The following is a 26218-nucleotide window of genomic DNA, read 5'->3' as shown; positions in this document are numbered from 1 at the left end:
AAGAAAGAAAGAAAGAAAGAAAGAAAGAATTTATTTATTTGTCCCTAGTCTTTACGGGAACGGGAGCAGAAATGGCCTCTGCACCTAATTACAGTTGACGAAAAGGGCATTTAATAACAATGATGAAATATAATATCGCAGACTTTCACTCAATAACACACACAATAAAAGTTCACACAATTACAGAGTAGAAATAAGAAAACATAAGTTTTCACTTTAAGAAAAATAAAAATTAATCCTAATACTTTTAAAAACTGGCACAATTGCAGAGTAGAACTTCACAACAAACATAACGTAGGCTTTCACATAACAGTGTAATCACACAATACACATTGATAAGTAACGCATTTTAAGTACACATACTTTAATACACATCTTCAATGTCACGGCATAAAAGGATGGAATTCATTTGGCTTAAATAAAAGCCCATTTGAGTTGACGAGAGATCTCAAAGCGGGTCTCTGCATTAGGAGTCCAGTGCGTTGCCACTACGCTTTTTCCACACGTTGCCAGCGGCGCAAGAAAGTGAGACCAATGGGCGCCGCGTGACAAGTGAACGTGGCAGCACGTGACTAGAACAGGTGCACCTCCGCCATACAGAACTCTGCTTCTTAGAAACTCCATTGTGTAACCAGTCTGCCTGTTGAAGTTTTGTCACGTGAAGAAAACGAAGACGAAGTGGATGACAGCGAACTTCCCTATGCACACCCATCGCCGACGAAGAAGCCGTGTGCGGGGCGCAGCCGGCGCGCGCTGGGTGATGGCCGCCACGTAAATATTGCAAATAGATCGTTCGCCTTTCTTTGTAAATAGATCCCTTCATCCCGAACCACGGATCATCTTATTTATCCCGCAGCCACGTAACAGCATTTTGCTCCAAGAAGAAATGAAAGTGAAAAACAGCGATGGAAACTAAGTGTAGCAATTTTGAAGCCTGTCAATGCAACTCGCCTGCAAAATGCAAAAATAAATCTAAAGAGGACCAAGGTGCAAACCCGATGTAGCAATAAATTTCTTGCCAATAAGTATCGTGAGGCTTTGGCCTTCAAAGCAAGTAAGCAGGCTTAAGTGCCCCTACAAATTCTAATTTTCGCACGCAACAGAAATTCGACAATAGACCCCTTTCGACATGAGCAGCCGCGTCATGTGTTTAGGGCTTCACAGCCGAACTGGGGACATCAAGCCGCGTATACGGCCCGATAAGAACGCCATCCGCGGCTCGCCCGTGGGCTGGGGTCTTGCTACTTGCCTCAGTAAGGAGAGAGGGGTACGCCTATGGCGGGTATTTCAAATCGTACAGAGTGGACCGTCGCCTCCACTAGAGGTGTTAGGCTTATCATCACGCCGGTATCGTTGACCGCTTTCACGAGCGGTGCAGATAGAATTGATAACACACACAATTTCGCGCACATTATCTTCTGTCCTTCTGCGTGCGCGACATTGTTTTCGCCAAGAGTTCCCTTCTGGAGTGCCGTGAGGGCCTGTAGCCGGGGATAAATGCGCCGCTTAAGAGCTGCTGGTCTGTGACTGTGCGGCGCTTTGTTCTAGACGGCACATGTGAGCCGGTGCTGGCACCACCAGCCAAAAACAGTCATGTCGTGATGGTTGTCTGGTCATGGCCACCGCCGGGTTGCTGGTGAAGGAGAAACGGAAATTGGCATGCATAAAAGAGGCTGTGTATATATTATTACTCTGACGCCATTGTGCTATTACTAAGCAGCTACCCTAATGCGAAGTTTCACTCCAGCGCCAACTGCAGAGTCTTCTGGGCGACGGTGCATAGCTGCTGCTTCGGCGGCGAGCATGTCCCTATTTTGGTGTCGGCGGTGCTGAGCCTCTGCTCGGGCAGCTCGTTTAGCTGCAGCGGCAGACGAATCACCTCCTTCGGCTCAGGAAGTTATTGCTTCATAGGCGAATGCGCGACGGTGCGCCTTACTCTACCATTATCTCGTAACGGGTCGCCGCCGCGGAGCCTGTCTCACGTGGCACTTGCGGCACTTCGCTTTTCTTTCTCACACTTTCTCCATACTCTCCTCCCCCGCTTTGCATATCGCTCTATGTTCTGTGTCCTCCTCGTTCTCTCGGTCACAACAAAACTGACGACGAGGGACACCGTGAAACCACAGGAGAGGGCGCTTAAGAGCTGCTCCATAAAACTTGGTATCATTACTCCCTTAAAAAATCACGCAGAAGCTATTCAGCGGTAATGTAAACGGTGCGGATCATAAGCAAGGAATCACCGGCTGCTTGTCGTAGTACCGCTTTGTGTTCAGTGTACTGTCGAGAAACACCGTGGTAGAATCGCGAGAACGGGCAAACTCGGTTACACCGCCGACCTGTTAAATACACCAGCACGAGGCACGAGCACACATCACCGAAACTTCCAGAAAAACACCGCGTAATTCAAGTGTGGAAGTGCGTGTGAAAATTGGGCGAATGCAACACTTATTTTGTATATTATCTCCTGTTTTTTGTTTGTTGTGGGGTTCTTTTGCTTCTTCCTCATTATTATGAATTTTCAAAAAATGCTTCACGTGGTGTGAGGAGGCCATTCACAGCGCTTTTGTGACGTCGGACCGAAACTACGATCTGTCGCAGACGGCGCGCGAGCTCCCGCATTCATCCTAAAGGACGTTTTTTCTAAACCATATTGTTTCGAGGGAGCTCTCGCTTCTGTTTGTGATGGCTGCAGGGTTGGGCACGTTGTTGACGGTAGTATCCAAATGAGCTCTTGGTTCTCTGTGACGATCCCGAATAGTACTACCCGTGCCCATCCTCATCTAATTCAGCTCTCTTGTGACACTAATGTCCGGTATGCCGTTCTTGCATTTGCCGTGCTTGTTCTGCATTGCGGCTTTCTCTGTAGTGTCGCTGCCTGGCCGCATTAGAACACAGTTATTCCTCCTTTTTGTTCCGTCATTGTTGGTTGAAGCAGAGACAATATATGTGCCTCTTTCAGATCTTTTTTCGCGGGCGACTGGCGATGCGTATGAACTGAATAACTGAGATTTGCATGAAATTTCATCGCGACGACGACAGCTATTGCCTTTAAAGGTATTAACAGGAGTGATTTTCGCTTGCGAACAGGACCTCTCTTTCGTACCAAGATGGAACGAAGACTTAATTACTGGGATTGTTTATTCGACACTAAGTCTGGTAGTGTTAATTATTTTAAATTCATAGTGGGGTTTCGCGTACCGATGCTACAACCTGGACTGAGGCGTGCCGTAGTGGAGGGCGCCGGGTTAATGTTGACCACTTCGGGATCTTTAACACCCGATGAAATATCGACACAGCGACGTTTCGCCTGCACCTTTCATGAAAAGCGGCCGCCGCAGCTGAGAATCAAACCCGCGTCTGTGGGTCAGCAGCACAACAGTTTAGCCACAGAGCCCCCGCCGCGGCGGGTGTCCCCTAGATTCGTCCGCACTACTTCTGAACTATAGTAAGCCAGGCTCATTAAAAAATCCAATACACTCGGCTATTAAATATTACGAGAACGATGTCTAAAACCTAACCCGCGTAAGCACTGGAAACTTTAGAAAAGATTGTCGACTTGAGGAGTTATCGTTGGCCACTTCCAGACCAAAAGTGTATAGGTAGAACCAGGCGGTTGTTCTGCAAAAGGCATAACCGCACAGCAGGAGGTGCGGCACAAAGCTCTACGGCGAACCGCGATATACTTACTTCTTGCCCAACCGACATCCGAGCAGCTTACGCGCGCCGGGGAAAGCCAAGAACATTCGCAAACGAAGCCGGCGACCACCATAAGCCGATCGCCTACGCGGCACCGTGGTGGCTGTGGTGGCGGTCAAAACGTTGAGCCACAAAACATTTACAAAAGCACCGACGTATACTGCTGTGCCCGCAGCGCCCGTAAGCCTCGCGAATAGTACTATCAGCGTCCGGAATTTACCCAGCCTGGCGGCAAACCGCAGGCTGGGTCCTCGGAACTCTTTTTTACCGCTCACCTCCCTCTCTCTTTTTCTCGGGGGTCTCCCTACAGCAGCTGAAGTCCGGGTTTATAGACCTTAGCCACTCCTGGCTGTACAAGGCGTTACTGAAAGATTACGTGGCTTGCGCGAAAGGTATAAAGAAATGTAACAGATGAAGCGAAGGGTAAGGAACAGCTCCGCCGACAATCCTTTGTGTTCAAGTTGTTTTATTTAAAAGCTGTGTGCGCAGCTGGGGCGAACATATTGGGCCGCAGCACGTTGAACCCCACCACTGAAGCCGAAGGAAGTTATGGGATTTTATAGTTCCTGAAGGTCTGCGCGTTGGCCAAGAGCGGCCTAGATTTTGCCAATACATTGCAGACGTTTTGTTTTTTTCTTTGTGCGTGTGTGTGTGTTGGCCAAATGTCGCTTTTTTCGGAGGGGAGAGGCGCACTTATATTCCACGGCGACCGCGCGGAGTTCCACGGGTGTCATAAAAGTGTTGCGACAGAGATGAAGAACACAGGAGATTGCAGTTATTGGCAGTGCAGTCGGTTTTTTAACTTCTTTGCTTCGGGATTGCGATAACACGGACCTGAAATGAACATACACCGCGGAACTAGGAAGAATATAAATTCACCTTCCTGCTAGATGTACCATCGATAGGCTCTCCATGTAAAGAGCAGAATGGTCTTCGAGTTTGAACCTCGGCTCAAACTCGGCAGCGCGAAGTTGCAAGTACAATCGGCCACCCCTCGCTGTCTTTACGAGTTCAACGTGATGCCATTGGGGCTGCACAATGATTCGGCAACTATTGAACGTATGACGGGCACTGTTGCTTTCTTGTCTCTTATAAAAACTTACCCTCGCTGCCTCTTTAACCTTGTTTTTTTATAAACCACCTTCCCTTAGCATCTTGCATACATCGATGTACATGCCCCTGTCGCTGTCTTTTCATGAAGCTGCACTAGACGAGCTAAGTGCACTGGGTAGCCCAGTGCACTTTTGCTACCCCAGTGCAGGGTAGCAAACCGGGCTCTACACCTGGTTAACCTTCCAGCCTTTCCTTCCTGTTATGGACGAAACACCTCAAACGCCCGACCTGACGGCGTCTCCGGTCATCGTGTCCTGTATTCACGGTAGTAAAACACCCGGACACTAATTTTCGAACGCCTCGCAGTAGAACGTAACTGCTATTAAGAAAAGTGCACAATGAATACAACCGGTTGAACATAAAATAGCACGATTTCAAGATTTGTGGAACGCTCCCTGTCCACTCTATAAAATGTCAAGCACAGGCTGTTTGCAGACAGGTTATAATTTACGTTACACTCAAATACCCACCGGCTCTGAACACTAGGCCTCATAAAGTCAGGTGGATGGGTCGAGGCAAGATAAGGCGTACTTACATGCTGAACACCCAGGACGAGTCCTCAGGGAGAGGCGCGGCGTTGCACTGCGCTCGCGTTTACCCCAAACTGGAGCAGATGGAGCATCCAAATTGCTTAAAGGGGTCAGGCAGACAAACGCAAGTTTGGTTCATTCCAAAGAATGCCTCGGTAGAATCAGAGTGACACCACTCTTAACGTAAACTTCGCTAACTAAAGCTACATAATTAGGAAAAAAAGGAAATGGCCGTGCGACCCACTTGTTCATGTCCTGCAACAAAACCTATGATATCATCCGCCTTTACACTCAGCCTCCCCTTGGTTTTGCCAAGAAATGAATGAATGAATAAATTTATTTTAGAAGGGATGGCACTCTGGCCTGTTGGGGGAAATAGGGGAAGGGGTTCAGGGTCGATAAAGCTTAAGTTCTGTTGACGAGGTAAGCTTCCTTCACGAAGGCCCACAGTCCAAGTAGCACGTCTTGGGCGTTATTCCTTGGATAAAGCCAATCCTGCAGAGATGTGACGCCAGGGGGCTTGTGTCGTGCTCGGATTCCTTCCAGGACCCTACACGACCACAGACAGGCTGATTGTCGGTCTATCTTGGTGGCACAGGGAGCAAATAAGCCCTGCTGTCCGATTGGCTGAGGCCGGCATAAGCAATCGAAAATTAGGCAGGGCTTATAAGCTTGCCGAAAGAGCTATTGGCGCTTACATTTAGGCCGCATTCTTTATTTATCAGTAAGAATGCTGGGATAAACTGTGCAAGTTACTAAAATACACGTAAACATAGAAGTACCGACGCGTACTGCTGTCAGAACTGCGCGAATTACGCTTGTTTTAGCTGCGCAGCACTGCGGTGGTTTGAGGTTGTCTCAGACGACACTGGCCGGTTGGTGCAAGCGACGGTGCCTTACGGGACCATATCTGTCGAGCGAACACCACATTTCACGAAACGATTATTTTCTACCTTAATAAAACAATCCAGGTGCAAATACTATCAAAAACGAAGCAGAAAACGGGCCGCCGAGGTATCGTGGCGCCGTCTAGGTTGACTATCGGTAAACAAGGCATCGCAGCGCAAAAGGTTTATCATGAAGACGTGCTCTAGTGATGTCATTGCAGACGCAAAAAAAAAAACACAGGATTTGGCGGGAGGATCAAAATTTCAACCTAAATTGATTAATTTCGCTGTGAATTAAGCATCGGTTGCTTCCTGACAAGCCCTCGGGGAACTACAAAACGCGAAATCGTTCGAATAAAACAAACGTATTTTGTCTGCATGGCCCCCTCAAATCCGGTTCAACGCAAGAGGCGGCCACCGCCTGAGCAAGCGCACGATTGCTCTTGCCACGGGCGCTTCTCCGACGCCCAAGAAGCGTGCGCAACGTGGCAAGAGAGAGACTTACATTATTTGAATGCCCTTATACTGATGCTTCGCCCATCCCGAGGTTTCGCGTCAGTGGAAATGGCACGGGAGTTTTCTCGACTCTCTCTCTCTATGCAACGCTGGGGCGTTGCCGACGTGGCTAAATTAAAAAGTGCAATATCATTCTCCTCCCCGCTTCAACTAGGCTGCGAGGGGCTCCGCAGTATAGATTAATGTCCCACGCCACAAGATGTTTAACGTGCGCGGACGTCTCAACTCACAGGCGTTCTCGTTTCTCGCCCTAGTCATAAAAACGGCTGTTGCGGCTGACATCGAACCCGGGTCCGAGTGCTCAACAGAGCAAAGTGACCACCTCACTTCCTGCTCGATTCAGTCACTCAGTCATGTGCCGTAGAATTTCACTCTAACGGGACTTTTAACCGCGGAGCTGTTTAGGGGTTCGCAATGTCCGGCGGTGTCCGTCACGCCAAGCGAAGGTGTTGGACGTCCTGTTAGGCGACAGTCCACTGGGCTGACGGATAGCACCACCACCTCGACGGCAGTCGATTGCGCGCCAGGGGATGAGAAGGCGGCGCGCGGCGGGGACGAACGGAGAATGTAAGTGATAGCTCGGCCCTCAGACAGGCTTTCCCGCCATGGGCGCCAAAAAATTGGAAGTTCTGAGTGCACTCGCCGGTGAACGCTCACACGTACGCGCTACGGAAACAGCAAACGCAGAAGGGCTGGATCGTCAGCTTTCGCTCGTTGGTGACCGCCAACAGCTCCTCCGCTGTTTCATGAGATTTCACAAGCATGGAACTGGCTTCAAATACAGCACCAGCACTACGACTGCCTCAAGGTTCGTGTTTACCTGGATGTCTACTCGCTATACCTAGACTTGTAGATTGTCTTAGCAGTGCTTTCTCAAGTCCTTGTTGCTAATTTTTATCTTTCTCCGGATTCGTGTTGCGTTAGGTGCGCACCTACTGCCGCTTCACTGCACCGCCAGCCCTGACGCCACTTACAATGACGTCACAAGGATAACATACACAACCAATTTCTCATAAATTCCAAATAATCGATTTGCCGTAGCATGCTGTTTGAGATCTTCGCTCATCTACTGATGCTACAGGTTTGAGATATTGCTTCCTCTTGTGCTAGTAATGAGTCAGCAGACACAAGGCCCTGACTGGATCATAACGTGCGCGTTTGCGCGTGTTCGATACCAGCTGTGACATGACCCGTGGCCGTGCCATGCTCTGTAGAATTGGTTATCACCATACTCTAATATAAAGGTCAATTTTCTGTAAGATAACCTTGCGGTGGTCTCGAGTGGCCTGGATTGACCTTGTTTGTTAAAGTTCTGTAAGTTAAGGAATTGGGCCTGTTGGATTTGCATGTTGAACGACAGTGCTTGAGATTACCAGGAAAACACCATTTAAAGAAGACAAACGCATGACGTGGACAGCCCCAGCGCAAAGTAGCAACAAAAAATTATGCTTGATTTCTCCATCATAGGAATCGGTAAACACGAAAGTGAAATGTGCAGCGAAATCTCCAGCTGAGCATGATATGTGGGTAGGCGGCTCTTTTGTGGGTGTACGCCTGGCGGGCGACGTCCTGCTGCCGCGTCGCTTCTTCAAAGGTCTACTGGCGTCATTTCCGTAACGGATATTACGTCAGTGAAATCTTAGTGCACACCGGCATAAAACACTTTCGTGTTAAAATATAAAACCCGAAAATGAACCACCCCAAGTATAAGGTACTCTTTAGTACTAAGTGTTCCTTCCTCGGAAACAAACCATGTGTGCATGGATGCACCCTCTACAGACCGCTTGCTCCGTTGTGCTGGTGTTACTTCCGTGACGGAAACGACGACAGCGAAATCTTTGAAATATTTGAAAAACTGAAATTTCTCTTCCTTTACCTTGCATCGGCTTTGACTGGACACTGATGCGGACATACAGTTCCCTCTCAACGCGCCCTTTACAACCAAAGGGCCAGTAATGCGAGCTCGTAGGCTGGTGGAATGCCTATCGCATTTGAAATTTCTTTGCATTAAGACTAAAAGACTGACAGACGATGTAGCAGGCATGTAGTGGTGGCTTCTTTAATCGCCGTAAGTTCACTGATGTTCTATCTTTCTAATAGGTGCCCTCTGGATGGTGTAATCGCGGCTGTTTTATTCCGTCGAGAAACACAAGAATTACTTCGCATCACAATTCCACTGGCTTAAAACAGATTGAGGCTCGCTGTTTTTGCACGGTTCATCCTGAAGACCCCATATTAGTCGGACCTTTATCATGTTCAATCTGGTCTCCACAGCGACGACTATTAGGCCCAAATAACGCGCTGCAGGAATGGCTCCTGGTGCAGTGTAACGCCGCGAAACCACCACACGCGTGGTCAACGTAATTGAGAAAGTAATAATGGCGAAGCCTAGCACACTAATAAAAAAGCAGCCAAGGATGATCTTCCAGGCTCTCATTATTGTCCCTGTTGCCTCGGAAACGGCGTTAAGTGGTAAGAATGAAACATTACGCGGTAATTGACTGGCCTGAAAAAAGGGTGAACTTAGAGTATTGCAGGGTGCGGACGAGAATTGTGAAGGAGTATTATTTTCCCATCGCCCGGCGAAACGCGTATTTCTGGATGACGTGATCCTGATTCGCAAAAGTGCTGATACTCCCCGAACGTTATGCGTCGCCCTTAGGCGTGTAGGGTACCTTAAATGAAAATAAATAAAGTAAAAGCTCGTTTCTTCAAACTCGGTTAACTCGAACTTCTGTATAATTTGAACTCACGCCCTGGTCCCAGCACAGCACTGTGCATTTCTATGGCGGAAAACTCCGGATAATTCGAACGCGTCGGTATCCAGATCGGTTAGTTCGAACTTTGATCTTCTGCTTTCCATCGCTTCTGGCAGAAGCAGCCGGCCCAGGGTGATTACAATGTAGCTTAGAAGAACTTGTTGTTGGGCGAGTTGGTGCACCTTGGTGAATGAACACGGGCTTTGCGCGAAAAAAGACACCACACACAGGACGGATGGGACGGCTGATTACAATGTGTCGCAAATCCAAACTACACCAAACTTACTGGCGGTGAAAAACAACGAAACAAAAATACAACAGCGTGGCGCACGCGCTACGCTCCTGCAAAAGCTTATTTCGCGTCTATAGAGGGCGCCGCGCCACCAGCGACAGTTCTGCGGCGCGTGCCATTGTTTTATACGAAGCATTATTTACGAAATCAACTGCCCAGAGGTGGCTTCCTTGTGTTCTGCCCGTGAAGTGTGGCGTCATTTCCATTTATTCTAGCGCCCGCCCGCTAATTCAAACTCCGCTTAATTCGAACAATTTTATGGTCCCCTCGGAGTTCAAATGAACAAGCTTTTACTGTATACTGAAATATACGGTATAGTCATCTGTAATTTAACATTGGAATAAAAAAGAGATTTTTTATGGATAATCGCGCGTTTTTGGTGCCTTCACCACGCATTGCACGGTTTTTTTATGTACTCTGTAATGAATACTTAAGCATTCAAAAACACCGGCTGACGTTAACGCGGCATACGTGCGAGTTAGATATACACGACTAGGCAATAGATACGCCCCGCACTGCACCGACTGCGCGTAGCGGAAGTCGGGGCACAACAGTGCCTGCAACCAAGTAGCCTTGGTACGTAATCCCGTTTGCTAAAAGCCTAGCATCACAGGAGGCGATACCCCAAAAGCACGTTGTAATACTTTAAGCAATGCTAGCTCTGCCAGCAGAGCTCCGCTGGGAATCTTGTCCAAGAAAAGCTCAGAGCGAAAAGGGTGATATGGAATTTTTGTTCTCTCTCCTTTCTTTAACCCGTAAGGATATCCTCTACCAGATCACAACCACTATCTACCACCGTCAATGCCAACACAGCGACGCCCCACTCACCACATTCCACCTCGTATGCTCCTGTCCCCACTCCCCTAACCCACCCCCCTTCCCCACCTTGGAGCAGTGGGAGACTGAGCTGACCAGCCCGGACTCGACCCGCCAGAGGGCCTTGGTTTCACGGGCCATTGAGTCGGCCCGGTCAAGAGGCATCCTGGACTAGGGTTGCTTCACCACCACCCTTTTCTCTTTCCTTTTTGCTCCAATAAACGTCTACTACTACTACTACACCCTGGCCTAAAAGGTGGATACTGTAGCCGTCGGTGAACAGCAAGCAATAGACTGTTCGCCATCTCCAGCATCCCCACCCAGTCTCGAGCCTACTCCTGGGGACGTAGGGCTATTATACTGATCGCCACACGACGCCGCGCCCGCTTTGTCCGATGAGGTATACGAGCACCAGGCCCACTGCGCACATCCGCCATTATTGATTATCCCAGCAACAGGCCGCTGCCGGTGCCTCCCATAGAATAAGGGAGAGACAGCGTGACAGCACTAGCGCGAACGAAAATGAAAGATGCAAAGAGGCGGCGCGGAGGACGCAAGGTACGGAAGAAAGGTAAGAGGAGAGATAAAAAGGCATGGGGATAAACCGCAACCTTGGGGAGCACGGCTGAGCACGGCGCTCCGCCGAAGACGAGACGGAGTGCATACCGGCGACAGCTGTCGGCGGCTTAACAATGTAAGGGAGAACACCGTCGCCTCACTCCCTCACACGCTCCAGTCTCGGCCCACTAATTACCTGAGACACATTCACGACGAAACGGGCTCCATTATTCTACCGAGGCAAAAGCCGCCGCCGAAGTAGGGCAAGGCGCAGTCGTGTACTCCGCACGCCACCCCAAAATACTACCTCCTGCTTGCTGCTACTGTACAGAGCCAACCATCCTGATTCTGTTAGAACAATGCTCGGCGCCGGCGCGCGCGCCAAGCGCGCCTTCTTCACGGCCGATGTCGTCGACGTTGCCCTTTCCTGTGCTCTTTTACCTCCTTTCGAAGGCTGCGCCCGCTCATCTCCGTGACGATGCGGACAGCTTCCTCTTTTCTACATCTTCCTCGTGAGCTTAACCGGTAGCGTCTACTTCTCCAGTCGGGCGAAAAGGAAGACGCCGGTCGAGGGGGGATGTGGGAGTGAGAAGGGGGAAAGGGCGTCCTTATTGTTCGCCGAAACAATCCACGCCCGAGAGGGAGTCTTCATATGCCGAGTAGTCCCAGACAAAAGAAAACGCGCTTTATTATTTCGGCCAAACACGCTTCCGCATCGGTTTTTTTTTTGTTTTGCACTGCCCTCTGTCTCCGCTTGTCCTTGTTTTCTCCTCTTTCCCTCTTCCATTCCTTTTGATGCATCTCATGCTCGGTTCCGCTCAATGTGCCTCCTCGAAGAAATTTTCGCTAGATAAGCAGAAGGCCACGATGAAAGATGCCGCGAAGGAGGATTTTCGGGAGAAGGAAAAGGGCAAACTCGCCTGGAACGGTTCCGGGGAAATTGCGCCTCATCGACAGATTCTTCTAGCTAACGCGCAGCTGTTTCCTCATCCAATTAGGACACGAGTCGGCAGGACTGAGTCCGGTGGTTCGCTTGCAGCAAAAAAGGGAATCCGGGGAACGCGCACTTTTCGTGAGAAAGTCTCCAAACCACGTTTCGGCTCGCACACGGGCTCGTTAGAACCGCAGCTGGATAACGAGCCGTCGGCTTAAAACCGCGCCGACAGCGTAATAATATCCTCCAATGCACGCTGAAGTCGGCTGAGCACGACCGCAGAATGAGCTGTGGTTTCGCCGTGTAGTGGGAAGACGTTTCTGGTGCTTGCGGGGTTTAAGTTATAAACCTAAAAAATTATGGCCTTGGTATAACTATAAACGCGGCGCTAAAGCAAACTCTGGACGGTCAACCGGCGATGCTTATGCGGGCAGGAAGGCTATTGGTTTCGCTCTGTGCTGCGGGAGCACCCTTCATGGTTCATTTAGTGCGTGATTATTTCAAACTTCCTGAAACCCCTACAGTTCCAGTTGAGTGCTGCTGCCGGGCTTTCAAATTCTACGTGGAAACGCAAGCGCCAGTCTGTGAAAATGGCCAAATTAAGTTGAGGCTGCCGGTTTGGTTAGAGAAGAGAGCGTCAGGGGCGGCCGCGGGGAGGTGGGGAAATTGGGTTCTCGGGAGGTGGCCTAAATATTCTGAGCGGTGCAATCCCCGATCTGCCCCTTTTATCATTTCGGCCTGTTTTTTTAACAGCGAAGCAAATCAGATTTTCTAAAAAGAAAGTGTTTTATGCCGGGGTCCACCAAGATATAGCTGATGTCATATCCGTCACGGAAATGACATCGCCAGAAAAACTTCGATTGAATCGGCAACGCAGGGATTTGAGCCACGAACTCTTTCGCAGCAACGGGAGGTATACGCTATGAACATACACGTGAATATGACTACAAACGCGCCTTATAGCCTTCTTTTCAAAAGGTGCTGCCATCTAGGAGAGGCGAAGCAAGTTGTGCCTGACGCTCATGACGCTCATGAGCGCCGACAGTTGACGCCTCGATGCCAGCGCTTCCGTGTACGGGGGAAGCGTAGCGGAATCTTCGGAGAAGCCGACTTGTGGATGCCGCGCTCGTGACACGGTTCGCTGCTCCTCTCGCTGCAGCGGACCGTTTTTTCACCAAAAGATTCGCTGGCCTTTACAAAGAGCAATGTATATGGTGCTCGGAAAGAGCTAACCTGCCGCACATCCTATGGGCCTGTCCTCAGAAACCACAACACACATCACAGACAATCATGATAAGCACTCTAGAGCAATGGGAGGCCGTGTTGCTCACCTCCGGCCAAGAGACTCAACGCAGCTTTGTCCAACTGGCCGAAGGTGCCGCTAGGGCTCACGGGCTCCTGGCCGCCATCTAACAGGGAAGGACCGTCGAACGCTCCCTTTCATCCCTTTCCCTTCAGCAGTTTGGGCAAAATAAAGTTTTCTCATCATCATCATCGTTGACAAACCGTTTGGTTTCGTTCAGAAGGGCGGTTTGCAAGCGCCTGTGGTTTCAGTCGTATTGAAGCAGTGCTCCTACGCGTGCAATCCAAGGTCTGATGTTGATGCGTCTAAGGGTGCATACCGACGAAATATAAATAGCGACGTGCAAGTTCATATCGATGCAAAATAAACATTCAACTGCTCCTGTGAAGGCACATTTAACTTTCGTGTTTCACCGGCTCCTATGAAAGAGGGGACATTTTTTTTGTCCGCAGTTAATATTACGAAGAAAATGCCGAGCACACGTCAGCGCCCGCATGTGAGCACCTACCTCAGGGCGACAGCCCGGCCGTTAAAAAAAGAAAGAAAATGCTGAGCGCCGGTGTGTGCGTATCTCGCGACGACCAACCAGCGTCCCCGCCGCACGTTTGTCAAGCCAAGCATACCCACTCAGGGAGATTGGCCAAGATTGGCAAAAAAGCTCCAGTGTTTGCCGTAATCGTGGTAACACTTGCTCGGAACGAGAGAGACCCGTCATAGCGTACGCCCCTTCAAGGGGGAATCCAACAACAATCACTTTAAAAAAAATGAGGGAAGCTCGAATTTATAGCAATAATGATGGAGTAAAGGTCGTTGCAGCAGCGAAGAAGAAGTAAATCGGCCGCAATCGGGGATTAAAACCGTCGTGATGGTTGTCAAGGTTCCGTACAGCTTCGCTACTGTCAAGTCTTACGCGTTAGTGTGAGCTTCCGTCATTTATTTTATTCCATGCCGTTCACACTTCGCATCGGTATATCGCTATGTAAAAACAAAACGAGAAAATTACGTAAGAAAATGATAAGTAAATCATCTTAGCGCTCAGGCTATCGTTCCTTTTCGGTTTTTCCCTCAGTTTTGTCGGAGGCGTATAACTTCCCCAGAAAAATGTTTGTGGCTACACCACATTGTGGCGGGGTAGAAAAGGGGCTATACGCGGCGCTTAACTTCGAACTGGACGAAACTGGGAAATAGAAACGTAGGCAAGTACGGAAACAACCCGCTGCTCACGCCTGTCAAGGTCGAACCTGACGCGCACTGAAAAAACAAATGACGGATCCTGGTGACATGTGGGTTTCGACGTAACGCGAAGCTTTCAACTGTGTTTACATCGTCATTATTGTCACTTTTTTGCATGGCCAATGGAGCTCAAGTAGCACCATTTGTAATCATCGCATGGGCGTCACGGCAAAAATGAGACGAAAGTTCCTGTGGCATTTCTTTTCCGCTTATAGCTTCTGGGGGTAGTGCTCACGACATTCGAAGTCATTTATTGCCTCCCCGGGTCATTGCCTCGACTGACATCTGTGAGCCAGCCTACGCAGCACACATTGCAGGTGTGAAGCCCGGTTACGATACGTAGCGAAGACGTTCCTGTTGTGCGTGACGCTTCTTTCAGGCTATGATATCTTCGACGCGCAGGGAACGCTTTCTAGGCAGTTTGCTGCCGCGCGGTTACGTTTTTTTTTTTGTTTTTTTTTTGCAAACAACGTGACCCGCACGCTCTTTGTGAACAAGCTGAAAGTGCACTGCGCACATATTCGTGGAGAAGAGCGCCATCTCACGATTACCTAGGAAACATAGCGGAATTCCACCAGGTGGTCCTCCTCGCCTACGCGCCAGGCACCCAGCAGAGCATTCCTCCAAGAAACCGCAGTAACAGCAGCAGCTCTCGAAAAGCCGGGAAGAGGGGCTGATCAAGCTTCGCTTAGTAACACGCTAAGGACGAGCACAACAAGGCTCAATCCGCCCTCTTTTCAAGAGGAAGCCTCGCGAATTTCTAAAGACTGCCGGTTGAACGCAACGGCGTGGACACGTAGACAGCGCCAAACACGAGCTCAATAAGTCCTCCCGAAGACACCGGCTTCGCGTGCCCAGGAGGCGTGCGATGGTGATTTCCATTGGGAGAACAGGAGCAAGTGGAGCGAGCAGCCAGAGCAGCACATGGGAGTAACGGGGACGTGTGCTTTCGTTCCGCGAGTGAAACATTCGCGCTGCTCCGGGAGCAGTGAAAAGAGGGGGAGGGCGTGATGTCAAGAGTCATGTGACCAAACTTTTCCCGCTCTCGCTTCCCGAAGCATTTCGCGCGCTCGTGTTGTCCGCGCGCTGTTCCTCGCCAGTTTTGCCAGATACGTGCCGGTGGTTTTGTGTCTGCCTTCCGCATGGCGACGAATGAAGAAGCCGAGCGGATGTTCATGTCCATGATAGGGTCACCATCGTATCTCCCAAAAATTAGCTGCGAACGATAACAGCATCCGCCGTCTTTTCCAGATACGACTCTGCCTTCGGTTACTGCTCCGGCGGGGTGAACAGGTGCTCGAACATAAAACTCATGCAATGTCAAATCGTCGTCGTCGTCGCTGCTGCTGCTGCTGTCCGATGATGAGTTTGCGCTTGAATCTGTGGTTCTTTCATCATCTAAAAGTAGCAGCATCGTCCAGACGGCCGCGCTTAGCTGCTGCCGTACGCACTGAGCGACTATCGCGGCTGCTGGATTCCGCCATTTTTCCTCCGCCACCTGGGAATAAAACCAAAAATGACGTAAAAGAGGTCATGTGACTTCCTCGGCGTTCCCTGTTACTCCTCCACTGGCGACAGAGCACCGAGAACTGCTCTCGGCGCCAAAAAAGTGCTCCTCCTCGCCCAATGAAACACAACGCCCCTGCTCCTGCCCGACCACTGGAAGACGCCAGAACTCACGAGAGCACTTTGGGTGCAGTTAGAAGTACTCCTGTTCGCCCAATGGAAAGCGCTATGAGTGAAATCTTACTAGAGTATTTAAAGCGAAGCTTTCTTTTTATCACTGATCGTGGTGTCGTAATTGAAACGCACTGCAGGAAAGACACTTTTAAACAATGAGAACACACATGGTGGTAGAGAATGATAACGATGATTACACAAGGAAAAACGCTTCCCGTGGTCGCAATAGAACATTGGCCCCTCGCGTTATGAAGCCGACGGCTATCCGACTGTGTCATTCCGACATGGTCGATGATGGGTGAGGAGGGGATTCATTTGCTGTCGTCTGAGGTTGGACTTTTACTCGCAGGCAGTTTGCACTTTCATTGTTGACGCTTTCACTTTGATTGCAGCGGCTTTGACTTTCGCACTTCGCTATTTCATTTTCGCACTCAAGAAAACTTTGCCTTTCAATCATCGTCATCGTTAGAAGGACGGGATTAGATTTTTTTGCTACCCGACGGCCAACCTTATGACTCGAGGACAGCATTAACATTATTGCAGCTGCGGTATGAGTTTGCTAAAGCCTTTCCACTTTGCTTTGAGAGTAGGGATGCGGCGCTACAACTGATTACGACGCCGCTACCTGGAACTATAAGTGCCGGATGAGCTCTGTTGAGTCCGCCTTTGTGCGCTGGGAACAATAGGAAGCTAATCACAAGCTGCGCATTGGTAATCGAATCACGACGTGACAGCTCATTAGCTCCCCTTTGCAGACGTGCCTTTGCGTCGGAAAAAGAAATGCGTACGACTGACTGTCACCTTTTATTTTTTCTCCAAACGCCACAGCTTCCCCGATTGAATGATTTCAGATGAGTTTACCGCGTCAAGCCGTGCGCCCAAAAGTTAACCTGGTTGAGTTTCAGGTGTGTGGCCCTACTGCTAGAGAAGCTAAGAGGGTTGGAAGGGCAATGTCGTATTACCAGTGTTTCAAAGTACGTGCGCCTCACCGTATCCGCATATGACTCGTAAATTAAGTACCGTCGATATATATATATATATATATATATATATATATATATATATATATATATATATATATATATATATATATATATCCAGGGAGTAGTAGAACTTTGAAGATGGTAGAGAACACAAGAGAAGAAAAACTTCGAACAAGGTAAAAGCACGATTGTGGCCTACGTTTCAGCAAAGAGAACTTGCTTTCCTCAGGGCAATCTCTCGCCTGGCAGGCAGGGTTTATATAGGGGTAGGACCCCAGGTGAAAGGAGAGGGAAAGATGGAAGGGAAATTGAGCAAGCTGATTGGTTTCGGAGTGTGTCGGGGGAGAGATTGAGGGGCCAAGAAGGTTGTCTAGTTTAAGCTGCGAAGTAGGTCACACGGAAGTCAGCTGATGGTTGATATTCGTGGAATTTTTGGACAGAAAGGATGAGAGGGTGCTTATTGACCCGCCGCGGGGTATAGGGAAAGGATCTCAGAACCGCCGGAAGCAGACCAGGCGGTGAGGGTGGGGTCCTTATCAGAAACTATCTGCAAGCCTCAGGTCAAAAGAAAAGATAGAGACGGGGGAAAACTAGGTCAAGGAAAAAAGAAAAAAAAGGAGAAAAAAAACAGGGAGGGAAACCACATAAACCCACACACTAAAGAAAAAGCAATGACCCGGCAACTGAAATGGCACGTGTCACCCACGGCAACATTCCTGGAACAGGCCTGTCCTGAAACTCAAAAACGAAAAGATAAAGTTAGAGTGACGTACGGGGCACAAGACCACGCGGAGTAAAAAAAAAAAGAAGAAATTAAATAAATAAAATTGCATTCCAAAAGCAAAAGTTGGAGGCATGAGGGCGAGTATTAAGCTAGACGCTAAGGAATGAAAAAAAAAAAAGAAATTAGGTGACCAGGTACAGAGCAGAGTGAACGGTCATAGACTTTGGATGAGGTATATGCATGACATTGCCTATTTCTGTATTCCCGGTGAATATCGCAAGGATTTCAAGTTGCCTCTAGGCGCATTAATTCCAGTAGGTTCCGTGGATTTGAATTTGTGAATTAAATAGGATTCTCGGTATTTCCTGTCCCTAGGAGACCTGAAGTTTGACTGAAGTATATACAACTTAAGGTCATCAAAATTGTCGCCTGGTTGGTTGAAATGCTGCTCTACAGCTATGGAGGATTTGCTAAGAGTATCTGCCCGGTGACCATTAAGCCGTAGGCTCATAGGTTGGCTCGTTTCGCCTATATACTGTTTGTGGCACATTAAGCAATCCAACATATACACAATGTTGGATGAAGTGCGCGTAAAACTTGAATTAATCTTGTGGACATAATTACTGGCTGTGCTTTTTACAACGCAGTCTGTTTGCAGGTGCCTACAAGTCTTGCATCTGGGGTGGGAGCAGCTGGCTATGACTGGTTGCTTTGAAGGCCCTGTTTTAGCATGCACTAAAATATCTTTTAGATTCCTGTTTCTCCGGTAGGTAACCCTTGGTGCTTCCGGGAAAGTCTTTTTAAGTCGGTCGTTACTGGCTAAAATGGGGTCCTACTGGGGTCACCTGGGGTCCTACCCCTATATAAACCCTGCCTGCCAGGCGAGAGATTGCCCTGAGGAAAGCAAGTTCTCTTTGCTGAAACGTAGGCCACAATCGCGAAGTTTTTCTTCTCTTGTATATATATATATATATATATATATATATATATATATATATATATATATATATATATATATATATATGTCTTGTGCATAGCGACGACCGAAGTTTGGCCGGCTGCATCTTCCAGTTCTCGACCATTCTTGGTAGTACACGACAAAAGACGCACTTTGCCCGTACCAGCCAACAGAAAAGCTTTTCACCAATTTTTGAGGTAAACCATTCAAGCGACATATGGCGCTTAGAAAGAGCTGCTGAATTGCGCGCAGTTAATCTTTCTATAACTGGCTCAGTGTCTTCGGCAGTCAAACTAATTTGACTTGAAAGTGAATTGTGTTTGTGTACAGAGGAGGTTCATGAATCTATACCCGGCCGTCCACATATATTTGCCCTAAATTCGATTAATTTTCAGGCTGAAGCCAGCCATCTTCTGAATGAGATAATAGGCAGATACCGCTCTTCCAATCAGTCTCTAAAAGGTTAAGAGTGCCGTGACGCGTGACCCTTGCTCACCTTGTCGGATAAAACAGTTACGAACAGATATCTCCCTCCCCTCTGCCATCCGATATTTACTTTCCTAGGGAATGCAGAGGAATATATGAATGGCGATTTCCTTATATAAAGGCTCGCCCGGAAATCAAAGCGTACCCAAGTGCGGGTATGATGGGGATACGGTAAACCACGTTCCCCCTATAAAGCGATCACGTCAACCCTAGTCCGCATCAGCGTCGATGCCAGTCGCCTCAGGGATTACCTCGAGCCCAGTCCAGCCCCCTTCACGATTCGTTCGCCAGGGCGAATGCTTTTAGTTCCTTGACCGGCAGCTCACCCACTCGCCGTGCGTGCGCGTGATAAGATTACGCGGTAAGTGGAACAGCGTTTCATCATGGCCAGGCGCGTGGCAAGACGTCAAGCTCGCGTGCTCTGATTCGTACGTCAGTCGCCGAAGCGCGCGCATTTTACGCAACACTCCCTTCCCTGCCTCCGGGATAAACCCGCACCTCTCGATGTGGCGTTGACCCTTTTATTTTCCCCCCGACCTCTGTGTGGCGTGGCACACTGTGTTTCTGTAACGTACGTGCTTTCCTGCGCATTTACGCGCGACTGTGGCTCTCTCCCTCTTCTCGTTTTTGTGCCGACGCTCCGACACCCGACGCCGTGCCTGCGGCCGTAGACTGCTCGCCCCTCGTGTGCTTGGAGCGAGAAATAAACAGTTCTTGTCTGACTGTGGAGGCGTTGAGTAGTGTCTGCGGCCCTGGCCGACATAATGGCGCCATCCATCGAAAGTTTCGCAACCATGGACGACGCGGCCAAGACGGAAGCGTACAAAGCCTGCGTCGAAGAGGTGAGAAGTTTGAGGGAAGAAGTTGAAGAGACGCGGCGACAACTGACGGAGCTGAAAACAGCAGCCTCGCCATACTCACAGATTCCTACAGTGCGCCAGCCGCCAGCAACTGACACTGAAGTGCAGCTGCAAGCTATGCAACAACTGATCGCGGATATGCTTTCCCCAGTGTTGTGCCGCCTCGACCAGATTGAAGCAAGGATGTGTGGATCTTCTCCACGTGGGACAGGCAACGATGACTTCGACACGACAGCTTCAGGTAGTCAGGTGAAAACCAAAAAGAAGAAAAGCTCACCACAGCTAGGAACCTGGGTCAAATTCGAAACTACAGGAACTTCAGGTAAGGAGAAGGTGCCTCTCACTTCCGTTGCGGCTGCCTCACTTCCACTGCTTAGAAAGGACGTAACGGCGTGGCTCTACCAAACAGAGTTTTGGTTCAAAACCTTCAAAGTCGCCAACGACGTAGCCATCTCCCTGATAGTTTCAAAATTGCCAGCGAAAGACTTTATGTGGATGAGACACCACCTAAAGACAGCGGACGTCAAAACCTGGGATCAGTTGAAATCAGTTTTCCGCAAGCGCTACAACCTTGATGATGAAGTTGAAACGAAGCAGAAGATGTACGGCACGAGCCAGCGTTCTGGAGAGTCGTGCACGGACTTCGTGCCTCCGAAAATTGGAGCTCATCGAGCAGTGCAGCTACCCCGAGGCTGCAGTCGAGAAATGCGAGTTAATCCCGGCTAGTCTTTCACCGAAAGCCAAGAAGCGTTTCTTCGACGAGACTTTCAAGTCTCTGGACATGCTGTTCGATTCCCGACTGCGCTTCGATAAAGTGGCATCAACAACAGGTAAAGCGCCAGCACTCAAGGTGACTCTCGAGTCCGCCGGTACACTGAAGGCTGCACCAGCGAAAAAGCAAAGTCCACCAGTCTCACCCCAAAGGAAACAACCACCTGGCAGATGCGGAAGCAGCACGCCCCCAACTTGGTCTGCTCGCACGTCGGGAAGCGCTGCCAGAATGTCGCCACCAGCGTCACCTTCAAACGGCGCTCAGCATTCAACTCCCCAGCAGACACAGGTACGTCGTTTTTGCCTCAACTGCAAGAAATCTGGACATTCCGTCACGCGCTGTAGACAGCCGTTGACACAGCAGTTTTTAGAATGGCAAGAGCGTTTCACCAGTGCCAGCCAGGGAAACGACGATGTGATGCCTGTGACGCCCGTCAGAGGTCATCATTAATCAAGCGTGTTGCATGTCACACGGAAGTGGGCGGAAAAAACATCGATGTTCCCATTGAGGGAAGAACGATCTCAGCACTTTTGAACTCAGGACCAATGAGAAGCCTCATGAACGTTCTCTAGGCACAGCAGCTTAAGCTTGAAATTATTCCGTCTTCCCTGTATTTAAAAGGAGCAAACGGCCAGCCACTGATCAATTTAAAAGACGTGACTACGTCGATTGTTGCTGACGGCCAAGCATTCTGCCAAACCATCATCGTTGTCCCTCACCTCGAGAGCGAACGACTTCTCCTAGGGAATGACTCTCTGGTGACATCGAAAGCCATTATTGATTGAGGTACTAACACCTTTCAGGTGCCTAAGCCTCAGCGACTTGCGAAGATTAGCCTTGTAAAGCAGACGCATATTCCAGCAACATGGCCAAAGCTTGTAAAGGTCAAGTTTTCTAGCTCACCCAAATCGGAAGAAGAGGTACAGATGAAGGTTGATGGAACGCGCTTGCTATTTGAGCGACACTCCGTTCTTCTCGAACCAGCGGTAATAAGCTCAACGGAACGAGTATTCCATGTTCTCTTGATGAACTGTTCAACGCAACCTGTTATCCTGACTCCTGGCATGACAGTGGGATTGGCTGAAGTCGTCTCCGGCATCACAGAGTTAATATCAGCGCTGACGAAGCATAACATTTATTCCGCTGCACTACTTTGCCGTCTCCTGAGGATATGGAGGAACCAGCCTCCGCCCCTTGCAGTGCAGCTCAGCATCATACCTTAAACTTGAACGGCATTTCATTCAATGTTGGTTCAACGCTGACACATAGCCAGTTCGAACAAGCAAAGGAGCTCCTCGCAGGAGCAAACCTTGCATGCTTTTCCACAAGCAGCTCTACAGATGTTGGGAACTGTTGCGTGGAGGAACACACAATACCTACCGAAGACGCAAAACTAATCGCATAAGGCGCTCGCCGACTATCTCCTGTTCAACGCAACATCGTGAAAGCGATGATGAAGGACCTAATTGATGCCAAAATAATTGTACCACCCAGAAGTCGATGGGCATTACCGTTGGTATTGGTCACAAAAAGAGATGGATCGATACGCATTTGTGTCGATTACAGGCGCCTCAATGCAGTCACGGAAGACACAGGCTATCCTATTCCAAGAATCGAAGACGCATTGCAAGCTCTCACTAGTTGCAAATTCTCAGTCATGCACTAGGTTTCAGGCTTTTAGCAGATTCCAATGAACCCTGCGGACACTGAAAAAACTGCATTTGTGACTCAGTGGGGACTGTACGAATTTCTTGCTATGCCTTTTGGATTGAAAGGAGCAGTCTTCACGTGTCTGAGGGCAGCGTATTCAGTGATTAGAGACCTCAAGTACGACAACGCCTTAGTTTACATGGACGACTGTGTCATCTATAGCAAGATATTTAAAGAACATCTGAGCCATGCGCAAGAAGTCTTCGACCGTTTTCGCAAGGCTGGACGGAAGTTCAAACCACAGAAGTGTTTTCTATTTTGCAAATCAATTGTTTACCTTGGACATGTTTTTACAGAAAAGGGAGTTTCTCCGGATCCGACGAAACTGGTAGCTGTGAAGAATTTCCCTCCACCGAGGAATGTCCAAGAGCTTCAGTCATTTTTAGGACTGATGTCGTACTTCAGGAAGTTTATCCCAAACTACAGTGTTCATGCCGCACCTTTGCGCGCGCTGTCGAAAAAGGACACTTCATTTCAATGGGGAGGCCCACAGCAAGATGCTTTCGAAGTACTAACAGCTTGCCTTTGTGAGCCGCCGCTGCTAAAGCTATTTTCAGACGATTTTCGGTTAAACGTTCAAGTGCACACTGACGCATCGCGGCTGGGTCTAGGAGCTTTACTTCTACAAGAGGACGAATGTAGCAAGTTACGGCCTGTAGTATACCTGAGCCGTTCTCTCAAAGGCACTGAAAACAACCACACCTCAACAGAACTCGAAGCGTTAGCTGTTAAATGGTCTTTGGAACAACTTCGCTCTATCTAATGGGACGGAAGTTTCAAGCTGTGACTGATCATCATGCGCTGTGTTGGGTTATGCGCTACAAAGAGGGAAATCAAATATTACTCTGGTGGTCTCTTATCCTCCAAGAGTTCGATATTGACGTAATCTACAAATCCGGCAAACTACGCTGTCCTCCTGATTGCTTGTCTGGAATCCCTCACTCTGAAGAAAACATCGACCAAGTTCTTCAAATTTCTTCTAAAGAAGTACGCCAACCGTTGGCAAACTTTGATATCGCACATTATGCAGACGCTTTCTGCAAAGACATCTTCAGCTTGTTAGCGGGCGAATCCGGTACCAGAAAACAGCACAAGCGAGCACAGATTAAAGTTAGTCATATACGAAGGCATTCTCTACAAGGGAGATCAGGGCCCGATTCACCAACGCTTTCGAAAGTGCCTTCCTTCAAGCAAAAGGTCTGAAGTTAACGAATTTCACGCAGGCAAGTACGGAGCTCACATGGGTATCCGACGAACGTTCGAAGCCATCCGCTTCAAATACTTCTGGCCGAAGATGTACCAACAAATCAAAAGTTTTGTCAACCATTGCGGCCTTTGTCAACAAATGAAGACTTCACCAGTTGCACCGCTAGGTCTCTTGCAGCCGATTGAAGTGCATTTCCCATTCCACGCAATTGGTCTCGACATTGTTAGACCATTCAAGTCGTCACGCGGATGCAAGTACATCATCGTTGCTATCGACTACTTAACAAAGTTCGTAGTGGCCAAGATAGAAGCCGTGACTGTTCAAAAATTCATTCAACGTCGCATCATTCTCAAGCATGGCTGCCCCGCAGTAATTATTACCGACCGTGGCACTCAAATGATGGCAATATCTATGGCAGCATACCCTCGGCACCGTGGAATTCACCATTCTCCTACTACAGCCTATCACCCAGCTGCGAACGGACTATGCGAGAGGGCCAGCACGACACTTAAGGAAATGATCAGCATGTTGACCCCCAAAAGCAAAAAAAAAATGGGCTGATATATTGCCATACGTTGTGTTTTGTTACAAGACCGGCTACCAAGACACCATTCGGGAGACACCCTTTCTTCTGGTGTACGGCAGAGATCCAGTGTTGCCTCTCGATGTCAGCTTCAATCGCAAAGAACTTGCCGAGCTACGGGAATCAACAGATTACGTCGCGCTGGTACGTGAGCGACTGAACGAAGCTCGGGCATTGGCATCAAAAAACATCAAACTGGCGCACGAAGGGCCGAAGACCTACTTCGACATTTTTCAGAACCCCGGAATGTGGCGTAGCGCACTGTGTTTATATAAGGACAGACAACGACCTGCTCGACTTAACTTACTCCGTCTAATATATTTTTGTAAACTAGAAATAAAGCCAGAAAATTACACGGTAAAAGATTCTTCCAGGCCTTCCGGTCACAAACATAGCTGCAAAATAAAGCAAATCTTCGCATGAACTAATATATACAAACACTCTTTCTTCCCAAAATCAATCAGTGAGTGGAATTTATTGCCCCGAAACTCTTCTCTTCTTTCCATTCCACCATAAAAGCGCCTTGTTTCTTGAATTTCACAATACTTCTTTGATTTACAACATGTTGCGTGCCTAAGTGTGTGATGCTTTGCTTATGGGTTGTGTTGCAGTGGGTGTACTCAGCCCTATGGAAACGAGTAAAATTTGATGGTGACTGCCATGTTTTTCTTACATTTGATGTATCCCAGTAACAATTTTGTTGTAACTTTGTTGTACCTTCGTTTAACCTTCGAACTTGCTTTACCTTGCCTGCTTGGACCTTAAATGGTTCGCAATATATGACAAATAAATAAATAAATAAATAAATAAATAAATAAATAAATAAAAAAATAAATAAATAAATAAATAAATAAATAAATAAATAAATAAATAAATAAATAAATAAATAAATAAATAAATAAATAAATAAATAAATAAATAAATAAATAAATAAATAAATAAATAAACGTACGTGCTTTTCGACGCATTTACGCGCGACTGTGGCTCTCTGCCTCTTGTTTTCGCGACGACGCTCCGACACCCGACGCCATGCCTGCGGCCGCGGGCTGCTCGCCCCTCATATGCTTGGAGCTAGAAATAAAGAGTTCTTGTCTAAATGTGGAAGCGTTGGGTCGTGTCTGCGGCCCTGGCCGATCTCTTTTTTCCCCGACGGCTGCTCTGAGCCATCACACTCTGTATTCATATTAACTTCTGTTGAATTATTTTTTCGAGACAACTGACCTGCTTCAGTGACGGCGAATAAGCGGTAGTTACATAAAGCTTTAGTAAGGAATCATCTGCGTCTCTCAACTTTTAAAGCAGGCAATGGTATATTACACCTGGCCACAACCGAAAACACCCAAGAACTTGAATACTAACTTAGCCGGTTTTTTTTTCAAAATTGAGAGCAACTCGTCTCAACCGTTCTTTTCTACCGAACACTTTAATGTAGAAGTTTCAGATCCCTCTTTCATTGAACACGTGATATACAGAAAATTATTGTGAAGTGCAAAGAATCGCACAGAAAATCGGAGCGCGTGCCATTAAAGAAAAAAGCAAAAAGGGCCCATCTCCCCACGAGGGGGACTCGAGTAAATGGTCGCATAGGGGGTGGGTGTATTGCGTTAACGTTTAGTGT

At 48.4% G+C, this 26218-nt stretch overlaps 2 protein-coding genes across 2 annotated transcripts in view; one reads left to right on the top strand and one right to left on the bottom strand.

Moving 5' to 3' along the window:
- The window catches only part of LOC144169273 (5-hydroxytryptamine receptor-like), a 578780-nt gene that overhangs the window by 198020 nt on the left and 354542 nt on the right, over positions 1 to 26218 (bottom strand). The window lies entirely within an intron of this gene.
- The window catches only part of LOC144168322 (sulfotransferase 1B1-like), a 114748-nt gene continuing 108792 nt past the window's right edge, over positions 20263 to 26218 (top strand). The window contains exons 1-2 of the mRNA XM_077697330.1: positions 20263 to 20310; positions 21271 to 21388. Of these exons, the coding sequence (XP_077553456.1) occupies positions 20263 to 20310; positions 21271 to 21388 (166 nt within the window). The remainder of the gene's footprint in view (positions 20311 to 21270; positions 21389 to 26218) is intronic.

Source organism: Haemaphysalis longicornis, unplaced genomic scaffold (assembly GCF_048455015.1).
Source record: "Haemaphysalis longicornis isolate Haplotype H1 unplaced genomic scaffold, Haemaphysalis longicornis Haplotype H1 scaffold_2, whole genome shotgun sequence".
Lineage (NCBI taxonomy): Eukaryota > Metazoa > Arthropoda > Arachnida > Ixodida > Ixodidae > Haemaphysalis > Haemaphysalis longicornis.
The sequence above is the reverse complement of the archived record's forward strand: the minus strand, read 5'-3'. Positions and strand labels throughout refer to the sequence as shown.